The sequence below is a fragment of the Galleria mellonella genome, unplaced genomic scaffold, assembly GCF_026898425.1.
Source record: "Galleria mellonella isolate WM207_F2 unplaced genomic scaffold, CSIRO_AGI_GalMel_v1 utg96, whole genome shotgun sequence".
Classification (NCBI taxonomy): Eukaryota; Metazoa; Arthropoda; class Insecta; order Lepidoptera; family Pyralidae; genus Galleria; species Galleria mellonella.
The window spans coordinates 1,285,520-1,305,294 of record NW_026442179.1 but is presented as its reverse complement, the minus strand read 5'-3'; the positions used below and the strand labels follow the sequence as shown (position 1 = coordinate 1,305,294).

General features: G+C 33.2%; 2 protein-coding genes across 6 annotated transcripts; both read right to left on the bottom strand.

The window, feature by feature from the left end:
- Positions 1–285: 285 nt before the first annotated feature.
- Positions 286–7,471, bottom strand: LOC113509079 (tetraspanin-9-like). Of its 5 annotated transcripts, none has more exons than XM_026892359.3 (6): positions 7,199–7,471; positions 3,875–3,954; positions 3,066–3,257; positions 2,402–2,656; positions 1,370–1,501; positions 286–504 (listed from the first exon to the last, which is right to left on the bottom strand). In XM_026892359.3, the coding sequence occupies exons 2-6, from the start codon at positions 3,950–3,952 to the stop codon at positions 457–459; spliced, it is 705 nt and encodes a 234-aa protein (XP_026748160.1). In that variant the 5' UTR covers positions 3,953–3,954; positions 7,199–7,471; the 3' UTR covers positions 286–456. The 5 variants fall into 5 exon arrangements, with proteins under 5 accessions (XP_026748160.1, XP_026748158.1, XP_026748157.1 ...); XM_026892357.3 differs by having other exon boundaries at positions 3,875–3,959; positions 7,204–7,471; XM_026892356.3 differs by having other exon boundaries at positions 3,875–3,959; positions 7,199–7,470.
- Positions 7,472–8,859: 1,388 nt separating this feature from the next.
- Positions 8,860–19,054, bottom strand: LOC113523411 (tudor domain-containing protein 3-like). The gene is made up of 7 exons (XM_026909372.3): positions 18,921–19,054; positions 18,757–18,841; positions 18,276–18,666; positions 17,350–17,531; positions 14,778–16,052; positions 14,502–14,616; positions 8,860–14,389 (listed from the first exon to the last, which is right to left on the bottom strand). Exons 1-7 carry the CDS (start codon positions 18,953–18,955, stop codon positions 14,337–14,339), a joined length of 2,136 nt encoding a protein of 711 aa, XP_026765173.2. The 5' UTR covers positions 18,956–19,054; the 3' UTR covers positions 8,860–14,336.
- Positions 19,055–19,775: the final 721 nt, after the last annotated feature.

Below are 19,775 nucleotides of genomic sequence, written 5' to 3'. Positions count from 1 at the left end.
CAAGAAAAAAAAATCGTGAAATATACTAATGTTGGATCAATCAATACGATTGCAGAAATAATTGACAGAAACAGTTTATAATTGACGAAGTGTGATATAAATAAAACCATTCACTAAAAACCTGCTCCTGGATTTTGTACTATTCACTAACTGGAAAATGCTAAAAATTCATGTCACAATTTCACCAAAAATTACTGTTCTGAGAACCGTTGTCCTTTTGCCTTTAAACAATCTCATTTTATTTTACATAAAAACTCTCAATAACTCTGAAGAATAAAAGAAAAATTACATTTAAATATTATTTAATTTATAAATTACACATAAATTAGAAAAAATCGTAATGCACCAATATAATGCGAAGCGACGATCTATAATGAAACATTCAGAATCAAAAACAGTCAATGTTATTATTATCATTATTAATATGTAAGTCACAAATCGTCTTCTTTATCGCAGTCACTCTATTTTCACGAACAAACCACATGATAATATTAACGCCAATAGCTGAAACAAACATATATAACAAAATCACATGAAACATTTTTAAAAGTTTAGGTTTATTATATTAATTTACAACTGTTGTTAAGTAATCTACAAAATTAAGACGAATCTAAGATATAAATTTTAAACTCCATCAAAACCTTAAGATTTCTATCTGATATGATGGGCCAAAGATCCAGAAATGCGGCCTGAGCCTCCACGGCCTGAGTCTATTTGGTGTTTTTAGATAATTTTTCCTAAAAAACAAACCAATAGGAAAAGTTTCTAGATTCTTGTTTTATACATAGAATGAGACAATTTCTTGTGACGACATTCGTTCGGTCTAAACCTCTAATGGCGAATATGATATGACTCTTTATTGACGACTTTTAGTGCCACTTGGACCTTGGTCGAGCCTACTGAAGGGTCAAAAGAATCTAAAAGTTAAACTTAGTTTGGAATGAAATAACATCTTTTTTTAGGTGGGATTTATCAAAAAAACAATGATCCTAATAGTTTACTCCGATGCTTTCCTATTAATTGCTTTGTGGTTTTAGCGAATAGATCTAAGTACAGTCATATGTACAAAATCAGCATTAGATGTACTCTACCAGCTTATCGAAAAATGGTAGGGGTTTTTATTTTTTACATAACACTTGTTAGTTATACATAAATAGTTATATTGTTAAATTATTTTAAGCAAATTATGAGAAAGACGTTATTATGGTACACGAAATATACATAATAATAATAAGGCCGGCAGCACACCTGCAATGCCGTAGGTGTTGTGGGTGACCATGAGCGGCGGTAGTCACTTACCATCAGGTGAGCCGCATGCTCGTTTGCCCCCTGTGTTGTAAAAAAAAAAAAAACATATTTTGGGTCTCACCATTATCAACGCCACTACGATGGCGGCGGCCCCAACATACACTGCATCTTCACGGAGAAAATCCACCACTTTATTTAGGCAACCGTCCACGTACATAGTGGTTGGATTCTGAGAAGCCTTGCAATCCAGTCGCTGGGAAATAAAATCATTTAATTATTCATTTTTATTAGATAATTAAAATCATGGAATTTTTATTAGTATGTACAACTAAATATGTTAGTACTTGTTGACTTAGTTCTTCGGGGGAGCTTTCGCAATAGAGGCCTTTCTGACTTGATTTCAAATATTTCAAGTACGTGTATATTCGTATAATATAATAAAAGTATATAATAATGGTGAAGTGAAATGTTTAGTAGACTAACAGATATAAAAAAAATATTTTTTTATTACGCAATTTGGAATGGTAATCAAACTGTTGAACCACGTGATTGAAAGTGGTAAATATTGGCTATACACAAGAATAGCATCATTGATTTCATAATACAGATGTACTTCGATATCCGTGGTACCCCTCAAGCGTTGCCAATCCTGCGTCCGTACCTTGTAATTTCACTGTCATAACAGAAATGATATTATCTAATATATATACCATGTTAACTCGAATTGTAACGAGTATAAAAGAACAAAATTGGGCATGAATATTGCTATTAAGTAAATCGACAACTAGCTTACCATTTCAAGTTCTGTAAAATTTGCATGTGTTACTTACGTGCTGAACTTAACAAAAATTAACTATCACACTTCTCATATTTACAAACTTTTAAAAAAAGAACAGTGATTAGTTTAACATCTTGTTAGCAAGAATAGGCTTATCTCTGTAAAACATCTCTTTCAGTTAACTCAATGCAGTATATATGAAGAGGACCAAGAGAAGTTGCTGTCCATGATTATACCTAGGTTTTTTACTTTGTGTATACCAAAGGGACACCGTCTATACTAGTGGTAGCATCTGAGACATAAGCTTGCTTTAAGTCTGCTTCTGCCTATTATGATGGCTTGAGATTTACATAGGTTAACAAGTTATATATGTACCTTTCCAGGATACACCTCCCGACAGCAACTTTCCGGAAAATTGTCATTCCAATCCTTGTAGCTCTTAACCCCGCAACACTGTAGGTACATTTGCGTGTCGTCCCATGCCACAGTGTACTCATGCTTCACCCCGTAGTACGGTATGGCGGCGTACATCTCACGGTCGATAGTCGTAAGCACCTTCTCGCGGAACACAAACTGCAGGATCCCGCCCACCAACATCACCACGAATATGATGAACACCAATATATAGTACTGAAATTTAATAAATATATATTAATTATCGTATCGAGTTGATGGATGTGCCTAATTAAAAAAAAATGGGCATATAATGAATAGGTAGTAATTTTTAGTTAAACACCAACTGACTTGGGAATATACAGACATGAATAATGTCGTATCGTGTACTTTACGCTTTCTTTAAATATTAATAAAAAAAAAACTATAATTAATTTCATTTAAAGAGTTAAAAAAAAGATTGATAATTACATATTCAAATTAATAATAGGGCTTGTGATCGTTATTATAAAATTACTAGAATCTGCGCCCATTATAAATTCGCAAATACTTTACTTATAAACACTATGTAATTGTCGATTATGAAGTAATTAAGCTATACAAAAAATGCACATATAAATCTATTGCACTCGCAGAGTATCCATACCGTAAGCAGCATACACTTGACCTCCTTGGCAGCGCCGCAGCAGCCCAGCAGCGAGAGCAGCATCATGGCGGCGCCCATGGCCACTACGACCGCCACAGACGCTATGAACATGTTGTTGCTCAGCAACGTGCTAGAGAATGAGCGAGACGTCCACACCCATAGTCCTATACCTAGGGCTAGGGCGCCACCGACCTAGTAACACAAACGTATTCTATAGTCTTCGACCCATACTCTTACCCCACTCTTAGATGTAGTATTTAATCTAAATAAATATTACCCTCCTGTCACTGGCACTCTGATAATTACATATTGAATTTTTATCTTTAATAAAAACTCTATTCTGAACTTTATGGTAATGAAAAATAAAATTGTGGAATAATACAAATATTATAATGTATGTACAAGAAGGTTCTCCGTTTCGATGTAATAACTAAGTTACGTCCATGCCCATAAGGGATGACTATTTTTTTATCTCACATAATTGGCTTTAATTTTAAATCGATTTTGATGATTCTGCCCTGTATACATACAAAAAAGTATTTGGAACTCTATTTATAATATATTCAAACCAATAAGTCACTGAATTATGTAAACACAAAAAAGATATATGGAAAGCAATTGGTTTAGTGGCAAAAGTTCATCAACTAAATAATTCATTTAAACGCCCATCAAAAAATGGCGCGTAAAATACTTGACCGTTATTCACCCCTCGTAACAGTCACGTAGTTAGTTCTCGTAGAAATTTCAGATAATGATCTAAATGGGTTGACCTCGTTTAAATGTAACACGAAGGTGGAATATTGGCTTACTAGAGTGATGACGTTGATGCATATTAGAGAGAACTTCATACAACGGCCACAGCTATCCATTGCTCCTCCCATTCCCATTGCTACTCTGCAATTATAATAAAAATCACGATTGTAATAGAGTTTTGTGCTTACGTTGTGGTGAACGTAACTAAAAATTACGTTGTTTATATTCAAATCTATTTGATATGCAATTTTCTTGGGGTTGTATTTTCATCGGTCCATTTTGTGCCTAATCATAGTAATTAAATATAACAATGATGATATTATTCATTATGACACTACTAAATTTTGCAAGTATCAACAAAACTAATTTTTATTCTACAATATTTTCAAAGTAACCCATAAGTAATGCAAGAATAAATACATAAGCATCTAAAATAATTATGTATTAAAAAGTTATAAAAACTAAGTTGGATACACGCAGCTTTAGATGTATAAAATACTACCATTGTCATACCATTTGTCCTCCTGATCGAAATAAAAAGTAGCCCACATAAATTTACATCTGAATTAGGTACTCCGCGTACGCAAAATTTCAAATTGATTAGTTAGACCCCAAGAGACGTAAAAAATAAAATTATAATAAGAGTAGGATTGATAAACACTTTTCTTTTTAATGTTCAATTGTTGTTGAAATTTAGTAATAAGTAATTAATTAATTAGGAATCTTTAAATAATAAAAATATTTTCAATATCCAAAATTCAACTGGCATAGAGGTAGGCTTCCTTACATCCTAAGTATGGTAACAATATACCTACATGTGGCTACGCACTTATATGAAGCTAATTGTATACTATTTTTTCTTTATTGTTTCTCTACTTGATCTTAAAACTTAAAACCAATGAATTAAAATCGAAATCATTTACTATCTATATTAAAAAATAGTAGATATTTGATAAAGCTGTCTATTATTATATTTATTAAATTAGCTAAGTAATCAAACGCTAAGTATTTCATAATAATTTAGGATATAATACCATTTTAATAATTTTAGTTTAGACGTTAATAACGTCGCAATCACTAAATCTATGCACCCGCGCTCTCACCTCCAATATGATTCGGTTTTTTTCTTTTCCTTTTGGCCAGATACAAACATATTTTTCGAATCTAAATACAGATTATGCTTCATGATATTTGTTTTCAAGATAATTATATAATTCAAATAATTTCGACACTATAATATTTACACATCAATCCGTGAATTTTACATCAACAAATTTAAATTTCTACCCTCTTTCCAAATTTGTTTCATTGTACCTAATAGTAGGTACCTACTTATTTATTTTGCTACCACAGAATTTTAATATTATAAATATGAAAGTGAGTTTGTTTGTTTGTTACTTTATATCACATTAACCAATTTGTTTGAAATAGTTACATATAATATATGGGGTAGAGAAGGATAGAGGCTACTGTTTATCCCAGTTAATAGACATATCCTGGTTACGCGGACGAAGTTGTGGGTACAAACTAGTATATAATAATTGTTATAAAACCTCTATAAGCATATGATCTAGACTAAATATGGGTAATATGGATACCGATCCGATATCTATATATTGAGTTCCTCTGGACATTGAAAAAAGGTCATCACCCATTTCGATATCGCTCATAACGGTCGGTTATTACACCAGTGTATAGACATTTTAATTAAAATATATAGAAATTGCTATATATTACCCGTCACTAATCTAGACTACTCACCCATATAATATTATATAAAAATCCCGTGTTACGATGTTTGTTCACATCCATCTTTGAAACCGCTCAACCAATTTTAATGAAATTTTGTTAATTTGTATCGTTTGCTTTAACTTGAAAGATTAAACGTAGTTTTACATGGAGCGCAATATCAGGGAAGGAAGTTGTATAACAGATTACCAATTGCTTTGAAAACTATCCAAAATTGGAGAATATTAAAAAGCAAACTCCATGCCCTTCTTTTGGAAAAATGTATTTACACAATAAATGAATTTTAGAAATATATAAATTGTGAATTGTATATAGTTACTTGATTTTTCACTGAAATTTTTTGTTATTATTAATTCATTAATTTAGACTAATTATTATTATCATATTTGTATGTGACATTGTTAATATGTAAAATTGTTGCATGTTCATGATTTTGCATTTGTACAGACTAAAAATCCTTTCATATTTAACACAATGTAATACTGTTATAGAATAAAATTGAATTGAATTGATAGGATAATAAGAGGTAACGGTAAGAGGTAAGAGAATGTTTACTGGATCAATTATATGACCTGTAGGGTTTGCCGTATCATGGTATTATCAAAGGTTGCATACAGAGAACAGTGTAGTGTAGTACACGATGGGTTTCATAAGATAAATAAACTGCCATCCCCATGCCATGATTTATGCAATAAAAACTTATTGAAGACTAAAGTGTTATGCTTCTGTCGATTCTTTTTTATTTTATTGTATTTTACTTATTTTTATTTTGCTAAATCCCATACTTTAAACCAAAACATGTACTAAAGAGTAAACACATTTGCTGATATAAACGACTTATACAAAGTCATGTAACAATAGTGCGTAACTATGACCATCAGACATACCTAATAATTATAAATTTCTATGATAAAATTGAATTATAGCTAATATTTTAATAAATTTATTACTATAACAAAAAATATCGTTAATTCTCAGAGCGGAAAGAAAAAATTTTGAAGCTTTCATATGCGCAGCTAATGATTCGATCATTAGCTGCGCATTATGAAAGCTTCTAAACGTTTCATTTTTGTCTTTGATATTTCAATAAAAAGAAATCTTACTAAATAACGTATGCATCTAACATACAAGCTTGAGTTATGATCACACCTATATAATAATGTATAAGTACTTAGGATCAGGCGTTATTTCGACGCCCACACATCAATTTACGGTATTTCTTATGGCACACTTGTGACTTGTGTCATTGTTTAGGTATGTGTGTCGAGAATATAGGTAGTGTAGTACTCATATGAATCTTGCATTACCGGAGTAGTAACACGTACAAGAGAGAAGTTACGTGAGGTGCGGACGCAACTCGCTTCAAGGCAACACTGGATAATACAAGGTCCGACTAATCCCTTCTCTTATTGATGTTATAGATAAGTGAAAGTTGTTAAAAATCCCTATTTTTATTTGTTCAAAGTAAAAATACTGAAAATAATTAAAAAACCTAATACTAAACCTGCATAAGAATTGAAATCTTTAATCTGATATGATAACCAAGTGGTTATTTTTACTTAGAATCTAAACCTGTTCATACGACCCAGCCACACCGGCAATCTTTAACGAAAACAATTTACTAGATTCACCTTACAATTTGTAGCGGTCGCTAGTGCCGAGCGAAATCCAGTATTATCTTCCTTAGGGCCGATACAATACGGTTTCACTTTACCATAACTTTTACTTTCACGTCACTACACAATTTACTACAGCGAACGTGCGTGGTTCATTCACTATTGTTTATTTACTCGATCGGTGAACACGACAGGTGTGTTGTAGTCGGTGGGACGAATGCAACTGGTTTGTTTGTCGTGTTGTGGGTCGTGGTAGACACGCGACGCCCCACCGACTCCACGTTATGGCTAAACTGCCTTCGAAGGTTCTCTTGGCATAATTATTTATACCTGCAACTAGGTCAACTAAGTTAATGTGCGATTTAATTCTGTTATTGCCGTGGGCAGGATAACTTACGGGTATGTTACATTCGCCACTTTAAATATATATATTCACAGAGTCACAATTTTTATGAATCTAATAAAAGGTAAATTATAATAGAATGTAAGTAAATATTCGTTATAATTTATAATGCTTTTATATTTTGTTTGAATAGTTTTTAATGGGTTGAAAATGAAAACGTATCACCTTATCAGTAGTCTACATATATTATGTTCATATGGTATTCCTACCATGGGAGTTACGGTAAGGTGCGTACAGGATGCTCTGGCTGCAAAAATCTTCCAACTAAAATATTAATTTTAATAAAAACTAGCCTCTAAAATAAAAACGAATTTTACTAACACACTTAAATATCTAATAATAGTCGCGATTCAAATAAATTTCTATCTTAACATATATAGTTAATAGATACTACTCATATTTATAATATTGTAGCCATTTAATTACTAAACAGTCGTTTTAATTAATTAATAGAAGTAACATTGTCAGTTATTTATTTATAATCTGATAAAGTGAATGCACCAAAAATGTGACAAGGGTGACCCAACTACCGGCCGTAATTAATTTGTTGTTTGGGCTGTGATCACGCACTTTGCCCATTTCGGGTCACTAGCCGTTCTAATATTAAATAGTCACACAAAATAAAAATATTTTTCCATGCCTAGAGAGAAATTAATTTCTTTTTTTTTTGTGTTTAATCTGCACATTCACATAGCTGTTGAAAAAAATTCTTTCAATTTAAAAAAGTTACCTTCAAATCACAATATTATTACTGTCGATATAGAAGGCGGTTGACAAATAAAAATCAAACAACTTTTTATTTATGATAGCGACTGCATAGTTAATAAAAATATTCATTACACAACTTTACAACGATCCGGCTCAAAGGACCAATTAGTGCAAAGGTGACATTTTATGATGACTTCCTTCATACTTGTATAAATGATAAATGATGTATACATCATAAGTAATGAACACATATTTTATTTCCACATATATAGATACACATAGTACATGTACAATTGGTCGATGGCCTGTCCGTACATGCTAATTACTTAGAACTCAGTTGCACAAAAATACAGAACGTTTTACAGAACGTTTTACACAACAGGAAAGTTTACAAGAGAACTATTTATTGTTTTAGTTTTTGTAACAAAAGTTGGGTTTTCTGTAGAGATCTTTTTTTAATTACTACAAATGTGAACTAAGTCATAGACGTGACAAAAGTACAACTGTCCTCAATAGTGAAGCGTTATGTTCGTTTTTATTCTTAAATGAAAATTAAACAACAGTGTAATATGGTTTCTTTTATTAGTTTTTTTGTTAATAAATGGTTATTTTAACTCAACAGAAAAATCAGTATAAACGTAATGCTGATTAATGTTACATAGGTTTAAAGTATAAATATAAATAACTTATGATACTGGAATTGAGCTCGTTTTTACAATACTTTGTCAGCTGCTACTGTTGCAATTAAAAATACATTTTTTCTATATTTACCTTTTCAATATGTTTTTGCAATCTTTAGATATTTCGAGTTCATTGTATATTACATAGCAAAACCCTCAAAATTACACGTAATCAATCAAAACAATACGATTAATAACCCTCAAAACTTGTAAAACATAACAGCCATATTCTACTTTTTAACGTTTGCACGATTCGTGCGAGGGCGCGACACAAACATTAATTTTTAACTGTCATCCGGTAATAAACAAAGTAACATGCTAAATAGGTCTCGTCACACCTTTGTTTATCATTACTGTATTATGACGAATTTCAAGTAGGATATCCACTGCATGCTAGACAAAATTAAATAAGACAAAAACATAGGAATAACAAAATTATCTCGGAACACATATTGGATTGGCTTAGGGCTGACGTTCACTAACAGCGGCGTAGGGCGGCATGACACGACAAGTGAAACTAGTCAAGATAACGTAGAATACAATTCTGTCCTTTATTAAAACAAACTGATATGTGAAATATGTATAACTGACTCTAACTGTATCCTGTGACTTTGCCTGCATAGATTAGGTTAAAAACTATCTAGGATATGGACAATTGTGTACCAAATTAAATTCAAATCTGTTCATTCGTTTAGTAACAATTTGATTGATTAAAAGTCATTGAGTAACAAAAAATAGGATACTAATTAAAAACCCAACCCACGGATTGTACCATGATGAACCTACTTCTACACCACGCGTTCAACGACTCTATACTACTCGTGCTTGTACTGCGTACTAAGTTTATGTCACTATAAATAAACGCCATAAAATGCCTCGGTGTAGCAATATACCACCTTTAGTTATATGGTTATTATTATTACTCCAATTTTGTTTTAATTTCATTTATTTTATTTTTATTAAAGAAAAACCAACAGCTGAAAACTTCTTAATAAAAAACACGTCTTTTTTATTATGAAATATTAATGAATCGCAAATAAAAACAATTTGAAATAATAAAGGCTTCATACTGGCAATCTTGGTGGCACCATTCGATGGTTGCCAATTCTATCCTCGGACAATCAATACAAACATTTTGTACGAGTATTTATGAGTGTGACTACTTGTGCTGATTTGTTTTTTTTTTTAAATATTATATGCACTTATATAAAAAAAATTAAGTGTATTTATCACTTTTCTTTTGTATACATAGCATAAACTTGCTTAATCTGCTTAGTTCATAATTGCAAGTTCTAACCACGATTCTTTATCAGTTACGTTGGTAATATCTTTATTTTTTTTTTGTCATTATTATCTATAGAATATAATTCTTTACCATGCCATGCCGCACCGTTCTCAGTATGGAATGCTATAAAACAGACAGGTATATATGGTACATTTAAAAAAAAGGTTTTATAACGGACAATGAAAATATTGGTACATGCACTAACTTTGCGCGATAAGTAAAAAAAAAAGCATACCAACATATACGCACCACCAAAGGCTCTGAAAAAAATACGTAATAAGAATCGAATCAAGTCAATCGACATTTATAATGTTCGATTTTGTGACATGACGCAACGGAATATAAATCGGATAAGCTAACGGAATATAAATCGGATAAGCTACAGGGAAAAGATGTTATCAAATCTTCCTGTTATTGAGAGGTCTCATAACAATAAGTCCCTTCTTTTAGCGCTATTTAGAAATTTAAACAGCAAAACAATTACGTATATTTACTACAGTGATGTAAGTATAAGTTAGTACATTCAGATTTGTTGTAAACATTTCGATAAACACGGATAGTTTAAAAACATTTATTTCTCCACGTAGTTATATTAATATTATATTTATACATTGGTGAAGTGAACCAATACTTTTGAAAGTATATCATTAACAAACTGAAAATTATTTTAATATATTACATGTTTTGCGCTAAATTATAACAAAATACACTTATACAAGCTACACGCTACTCGTGATGGTTACATACATACATACCGACAATAAATTAATGCTGACGCATAGAGTTACAACATTATTTATGTTACGTTCCTAATTATAACATTTAATAAGAGCTTGCGCAGGCGAGGGACTGATTTCGGTGTACTGTTTGTCCGTCAAAATAGAATATATGTATTGCATAACACACAAGTCCAAAGTTAAACCCTGGCGAAAACAACGAGGAATTTTGTCCTCCGTGAACGATCCCTCGTCCGTTCAGGCCCTTACGCGTAAACTAGATCTAGTCGCATCACATGAGCCGTGCAGCTTCCGGAAATTATAAAGTTGTAATTTCATTTAATTTTACGTATGTATGTACAAGATGTCATGTTGTGGAACCATAGGTAGTTCGTATTTTACAATTATACTTTAGGCAGTGCACACTTGGACAATAAACCTTATTCTATATTACGTTGAATTGAACACATATGCGATGATTTTTTTATACAGAGACGGCAAGATTAGGCTTATTTAATTTATTGATTTTAGAACCGAAATTAGTAAATATTGTTCATTGTTTTAAATCAAAATATAATATAATTTTGAACAGAAACAGTAATTAGACGGGAGCTTGTCGAATTTCATACCGCTATTGATGCTAAGAATGCAATAAGTTTTAAATTAAATTTTATTTATCAATTGGATTATTAAGCGTTGTACAACAATCCAATATTGTTACACAAATTCTAGCGAGTATCTTTTACTCTGCCTGTTGACCAAATAAATTTATTGATAGTTCAATAATAAACGCATAAAAATACATACGAGTACAGTTAACGTATAAAGTCGCCAGCATAACGTTAAAATGAAACAGTGGAATATATATATATATATATCGCTTAGTACAGAAATATAAAAAATTATCGAAATTTAATTCCTATGTGCACGAAGTTCTCTTCTTCACCTAATGGTGTAATATCAGTCTAATGACTACCAAAAATTTAGCAGTCGTTTTTTCTCATTACTTAATGAACGCATTAGCAGAAATGTGATATTTCATAAGTAGCACGTTTAATTTCACAGTGAATGCAAAATCATACTTCACGTCAACTACTTTCCTTCTAATTTAAATTAGCAAATGTATAGAAACTAGCACAATGATCATAATTTATAATTGAATTTCAATAGCGAATAGTGTTCAAGTGCAATTACACTTCATTGAAAGTGAAAATCGTTGTTTGTGAATAAAGACAGTATAAATGAAAAAATCCACAAATGATAATGATGAACAAAGACAATTATTTCGGTTCGTATTCACTAGGGAATTACATATAGAGCTATATAGTAGACGTTAGTGCCGGTAATGTATACCACAAAACATAAATTAACATAACTTTGCATTTAATTCGCGTTTTCGACTGTTGCGTCAAAAATTATTCAACAATCACATCGTTTTAGCGAAATAAAGATGCAGAACGCAATTAGCATTTTAAAAGTGCCTGTATATGTGAGTAAATTTAAATAAAGAAGTGTAATGAAATAATTTTATAATATATGGTATAATAGTTCTACAAATCGCAAATTAATTAACGGAAGCTACACAGCCATGTGTGCGGTGACAGACTGAATAGAGTTGAAAAGTTACATTGCAACGACCCCATGTGAAATTTTGGCTTATCTGGTAATTCATTAATCAACTCATTCTACCAATTAACAATAGTACACAGTTTATACTCTATATTATTATTAGTATCATAGGATGCAATTAAGTTAAATAAACATAATCATATAAACCAAAAACCACTTTTTTTTTATTAAACTTTCGACAGAGAGAATTATCGAAAGAATACATATTAAAAAAAAAAAAAAAAACATTGGGAGAAATAAAATTAGTATAGCGTCCTCTAGTAGTCTGTCAGTAAATGTTTAAGAATCTTCTCTGACCTAATAACATCATGCAAAAACTACATCAAAAATTTGTTTATTTGTAACACTTTATTGTATAGTAAAATCTTACAGGATACAGATTTCTTAAGAAAAAAATGAGTACAATGGCGGACTTATCCCATACAAGGGAATTCTTCCAGTCAACCTTTGAATGTCTGAAGAAATTTTAAATTAGTGGAACCAAAAAATAATGACTAATGAATAGTGTTACAGTTACAACAAAGTTTTTAGTTTTGCTATTTTGGGAAAAACTGCTAACAAACTCTTTTGAGCATGTTTTTTCGTCTCTGTTCTATTGTGAGTCACACTCGACTAATGAATCCAATAACCAATCCACTTTGCTACACAACTCTATAATTATTATGCAAAATAACACTACAGATTTGTGATGACTGCTGGACAATGGACTTCGTTAGTTTGGTAATTTTAATAACTTGAATATATAAGTTTTATAAACACATAGTTGTTCATATACAAATCAAAATCGTAAGGGAAGAGATTATTGTTGACAGAATTCTACAGCTGTTTTAATCTTTTAAGCAACTAGTTAAATCTCATACCAAATTATCCGAGAATATTTTTAACTTCATAAATCTCGAAAGTGTTGCTCAATCATTTCTCTTGATAAATTCAGAAATACATTTTTGTATTTCATGTATAGAGAGCCCTTTAAGAAATTAAACTTGTTCGCTTATATCAATTCAAAACGGAAATCATTCTAAGCTTCCTCTCTAAAGTTTCATCATGATTGACATTATACTGTATAAGTTCTGATACTTTGAAAACAGTCAGACATAAAAAATAAACAAGACATAATTATAAAAATTTCATTTTGCCACTTCTTAAAGACATTTAAATTTAATAATATTGAAATAAATAGAAAATAACCTTAAATTAAATAGTCCTAAAGTTAAGGTTATTTCTATAACTCAAGTGAGTGCAGTGAAGAGTGGATTAATGCTAACCAATGATCAATACTGATGATTAAAGTGATTTATGAAAGTATGAAGTTACAGATGGGCAAACGAGCTAATTAAACACTATTAAATCCATACAATAAATACTATTAAATCCTTTACAAAATCTCAACTAGTAAAAGTAAAATTTCAACTCTACTTGTTTTGCGTCATTATTCATTCATTCGGACTTCGAGAAAATGTTCGTCTTCAATTCGATTTTCTTCATTCTCCTAAATAATCGTAAAATCTTACACCTAAAACGCATAGCGAACGGTACTTCCCTAAATCCGAGAATGAGAGACGGCGCATATTCGACCTAGTGCTGCGTAGACAGTCGAAACTCATATAGGCCTATAGATAGAAGACGCGGGCGGCTCGGCGCATCAAGCGAGCGCGGCGGCGGCAGCGGCGGCGGCAGCGGCGGCGGCAGCGGCGGCGGCGGCGGCGGCGGCGGGCCACGCCGCGGCGCGGCACTACGGCCGGCGCGCCGCTCGCGACATATACCCGCCGTTATTATGGCCCGACGCTGCAACAATTCCTTATATAGAATTTTTTTCCGTGAAAATAATGTACAAATAAACAAAAGTGGCACAGATAACAAAAAGAATGCATGAAAATAATAAAATATTATTAATTACCTTGGTTGGGGAAGGGCAAACAGTTAGACTTTAAAATTTCTTCATGATTACCATATGCACAAAATTTTACTACTACAGTGTTGGCAGAAATCCCAGTAATCTCGGCTTCATAGAACTGAAACATGAAATATTAACTAATTTAAAGTCTTTAATATTAATATTACAAAAGCTTTCTCAAATTTAATTAAAGTTTTCGCAATCGATCAAAAGACAAAATCTCAGACAGATACTCAATTCGCGCAACTAACAGTAATAAATGCCACTAGAGCAACTCACATTATTGTCCTCCCAGTAAAGCGCGAGGCAGCGATCGCCGACCTTCCAGCTGATGTCGGCGGTGGCCAGCATGGCGCGCGCCTGCTCATTGACGGCGGCGTTCTGGAAGCCGAGCAGCGAGCCGGCCAGGAAGGGTGCGCCGCGCAGCCCGAACTCCTGAGGCCGCGCGCCGTACCCGAACTGCCGTCCGCCGTAGCCGCCCTGCGCACCCGCCATGTAGTTTACACTAGGGTACATCTGGCTCTGCTGTGGTTCCATGTACCCGTTGGGCGGTTGCGGTTGTGGTTGCCGCCGCTGATATGTTTGCTCCTGGTACTTTTGCATGTCATTGTTTCTTCTGAACGGCGGTATCTCGGCCATGTTCGGGCTTGAAACATATGACTGCTTCTGGTACGCTCGCTCTGGGTGAGGCTGATAGCCTCTTTGCTGCTGGACTTCCTCAGACGGCCGTGACTGGTTTGATAAAATATTCAGGTTGGCAGTTGCCTCGACTAGGCTGTCTATGTTAGGATTGCCGCGGTAGTTTTGAGATTGCTGGACTTTGTTCTCATTGATACTTCTATCACTACGCATATTTCTATCTGGATAATGAGGAGATTGGTTGTGATAATTGTTGTATGGCAAATTCATATTTATGTTCATATTGTTCATTTGTTGCTGTTGCTGTTGCTGTTGTTGTTGTTGTTGCTGCTGCTGATGCTGCTTGTTTTTCTCTTCTAGTTTCTTTTGGAATCTCGGTGGTTTCTCATTTATGGACTGATATTTTCGATCCTCTCTATGCGATGAGTGATGACTATCGTTTGAGTAATGCCCTCTATTTTCAGATCTATGACGGTTTGAACTATCATACCGTGACCCCTGGGCTCGAGAATTGTTTTTGGCACTGCTTTTTTCTCTACTTGAGAAATTCCTATCATTCCTTTCTTCTGTGTTTGGATTATATTGCCGATTATTCCTGTCCTTTTCTGGTACATTTGGTAGCTTATCTTCTAAGAAATCAAACAATGAGACCTTTCCAGATGGTTTCACAGGAATATTGTCCTCATCATTAGGTTCCTTATTTCTACCCTTCCTCTTAGGTTGATCTGGTTCCTTTTGTGGTTTCTCTTTATTTCTATTTTCAGAGTTGTCCCTCTTCTGCAATATTTTTAATGCCCTATCAACATTATTTTTAGTATATTTGAGAGCATTCTCTGCCTGTTCTTCTGAAAAACCAGCATCAACAATCTTCTGTACATTTGCATCCAACAATGGTTTTGTACCACCACCAAATACCTAAAAATACAAATGCAACTAATTACAATTTTGTACATTCTATATAAAAGAATAAAAATGTAATGTATTAACAATAATACAAGTAAAAGTTTAAAGATTTCAACATAGAATGTGTGCATCCTAATTTCAACATAGAATATATTGTTTGTGGCAACTACTTTTACTAAGAAATTATGCAAATGAAAATTACTTGTGTGTCAAATTCTTTATTCAAGTAGACTTCTTGGCTGTACGAGGTCTGTCCGGAAAGTTCGTATAAAAGTGTTCTGGAATGCGAGAAAGAGGAGTGGGGAGGCCAGGTAAGCGCAGGACCCCTTCCTTATGTCCCTAACAATGCTTCAGTTCTGGTCTGACCGCCGTGCGGTGCGAACTGGCTTGTCACGCCATCTGTGAAGTTACCTCTTAACGAAACCCCGTCGGCATGGAGCCCGCTTCCGTTGAAGAGCAGCGCGTCGTAATCAAGTTTCTCTCGAAACTCGGCAAGAATGGCCGTGAAATTTTTGCCGATCTCAGAACAGTTTATGGGGATGATGCTGTGAAGGAACCAACCGTCCACAAGTGGCTAAAAAGATTCAGAGAGGGCCGAGAAAGCGTTCAAGATGACCCACGTTCAGGACGTCCTTCCACTTCACATTCCGACGAAAACGTGGAAAGAATTCGAACTTGTGTTAATGGGGACCGTCGTTTAACGGTCAGACAGGTGGCTGAAGAGCTTAATTTGGGCAAAACCGTGGTCCACGAAATTCTAAGAAACGAACTTCAAATGAAAAAAATTTGCGCCAAGATCGTTCCGTGAGTTTTTGAGTAAAAATTCCATTACGGTTACCGAACACCCCCCTATTCGCCGGATTTGGCCCCGTGTGACTTCTTCTTGTTCCCAAAAACCAAATTGGTACTTCGGGGGCGGCATTTGGGGGACATAAATGAGATAAAAAAAGCTACGACGGGGCAGCTGAGAAACCTACAACCAGAGGACTTTCAAGGAGCCTTCTCACAGTGGAAACGGCGTTGGCACAAGTGCATTATGTCACAGGGGGAGTACTTTGAAGGGGATAAAATTGATTTACCTGAATAATTGTAAAATAAAATTTTTAAAAAACTTTTATACGTACTTTCCGGACAAACCTCGTATACTGTATAATGAGGCTTTAAATTACTATTAACCATAAATTTCTACAAAATTTTAAATTTAACTTGATATTGTATTAATATATTTAGTTACAGTTAGACATTAAACATTATTTATAATCATTAATATATACATTACAAGTACACTTCAATAATAAACTTTTTATACCTTTTTAACACCCGACAACCTCTGTGCCTCAGCAATGGCCCCTTTTCTCTGGGCTTCAAACTCAGCATTATCCTGTTTAGAAGCCTCCTGCAAACTCTTAAATTGCTTGTCTACAGTGAGGGCTTCTAAACGCTGTCCAAAAGGAATCCATGGTGGAGGACCTCCATCTGCTCCTATACCTCCTAGAATTATTTAAGAAATGTGTCTCATATTATAATCTTTTCACATAATGTACCTTGAATTATAATATTCTAGATAATATATCTTGATACCACAAAAACCTATTCTATGTATAAAATGACAAAAAAGTAATAACATTCAGTTTGTAAATTAGTAGCAAAACCTGCTTTCATATGTTTGCATGTATCAATTTCAGAAATTTGCTTTCAAGAGTTCATGAGCAAAAACTTACATGTCTCACTTTATTGTTGACTTATTTGTTAAAACAAATTTAGACTTTATAACACTTAATATCTCTATAAATATTTAAAATTATATGAACAGTTACTTTTAAAATAATAATAACAAAGATTTAATCACATAATCCTAACAATTACTTTCTTCTTTTTAATCAAATTCTTTACTAATTTTATAAATATGATTAATTAAGAAAGCTTTTAGCTATAACACAAACAATCACACTTAAACCGTAGAAAGAATTTGAATGAAATACGGTACAATTTTTGTTAAAAAAAGATTTCTTCTAAAGATTATGATGTATAATCAAATATTATAAAAAAGAAAGCTTTTTTGTATTTATAATATATAAAGTCAATTACTCATCCAATTTTAAAAATTCTTTCACCTACATTATTATTGAATGATATAGGTTGTATTTTATTTAAAAAAGTTACAAAGCCAGTGCAAGTTACTAATGATCAACAAAGGTCAAATTGTATCAATAAATATCTTTATTGTAGACTAACCTCTTGTGTGTTTAGCAAGACTTCGATTCAACTCCCACTTTTCAATCATATGTGAGACCTTTCCTCCCAATACTGATATGACACTTGGTGAAAGCCAAATAACCCCATGACACACCTCTAGACCTTCATTCTTAAGTAATAATTTAGTTCCTGGGGGAGTGTTAATACTGAGACTTGGAATGGGACTTGTCTCTAAACCTGTACATGACGATTTCCCGTCATGCAAAGTTAACTTTAACATCCGAGGAGCTGATGTTGACTCCTCATTGGCTTTAGGTGCTGATACATTACGTATCTTCTGAATTTGAACTACAATAGGTTTTTCTAGTTTAGTAGGATCCTTAGTAAAATCCTCAGGAAAAGCAGCATCGCCAACATCGCGAAGATCATACTGAAATGACATTAGCCCACATCAACGGGAGTTCAATATACTGACGTTTAACTATTCATATTCGAAAATAATTACTTATATCATACTTACATCTAGCGCCTTTTTACAAAGGATATTTACATCTTGAATTTGACCGTTTTCACTAATAGTATCGATACCTTCTTGACTCAAATGCCTGAAAAATCACATAGTAGCGTGTCATTGTAAAAAAAATTGTGACGACATGTAATAAGAAAATATCAGGTTATAATTACCATCCAAATTCTGTAATATTCTCTTTGAGTGACATGTTTTCATTTGAATTGAAATTATATCATGTCTTCAAGAGAAAATAACGATAAAAATAATACAACCCACGGACATACGGTGCAAATCGCAATGACATGACAGACAATTGACAATGACAGCTTGTGGTTTTTTTTTTACAGTCTAAACTTTTTTATTTATTAAGACTTTGGCAAAAAAGTTAGCTACTATGGACTATGACATTAACAACAATCATAAATAATTGTCTCCATCAACATAAATTATTTTCTGTACCCTCTATACCATAGAATTAATTTAACGTTCTCAAAGAACATACGTACACTTTATAATTTAAACTCTATACTGAGCATGTAAGGCCTAATCTGCACTACAGTGCCGTACTCGGTTCGCTTTCGGTCTAATAGAATATTAATATCTATGTCAAAGATTTCACATTACAATCTAGACTCATTCCGAATAATCTCAAAATGGTTTTTACTAATTATACCGAGAAATTAATGATTAAGAAATGAGCAGCAGCTTCCTCTTAAAACATCATCATAATTGTGAATGCTAATCCGCCTGCCAAGCGTTGCAACTACTGGGAAAATTCTTCACTAAGGAGAGGTTTATGTTCAGCAGTGGGCTGTTAACGGTCGATTTGATGATGATGACAGCGGAGCGAGAACAAACAAAGACCGAATTTATAGTAGAGATCCGGTTTAGAGGGCATGGCATTAATTTGTGGATTCGGCCCAACTGCTTCATTGGCTAAATCGTCTATCATACCATTTATCTTGGTACCAATTAGTACCTAAAATCCGCAGATAGTATCTTTAATCTGTAGCTATTATTCTTTCGTT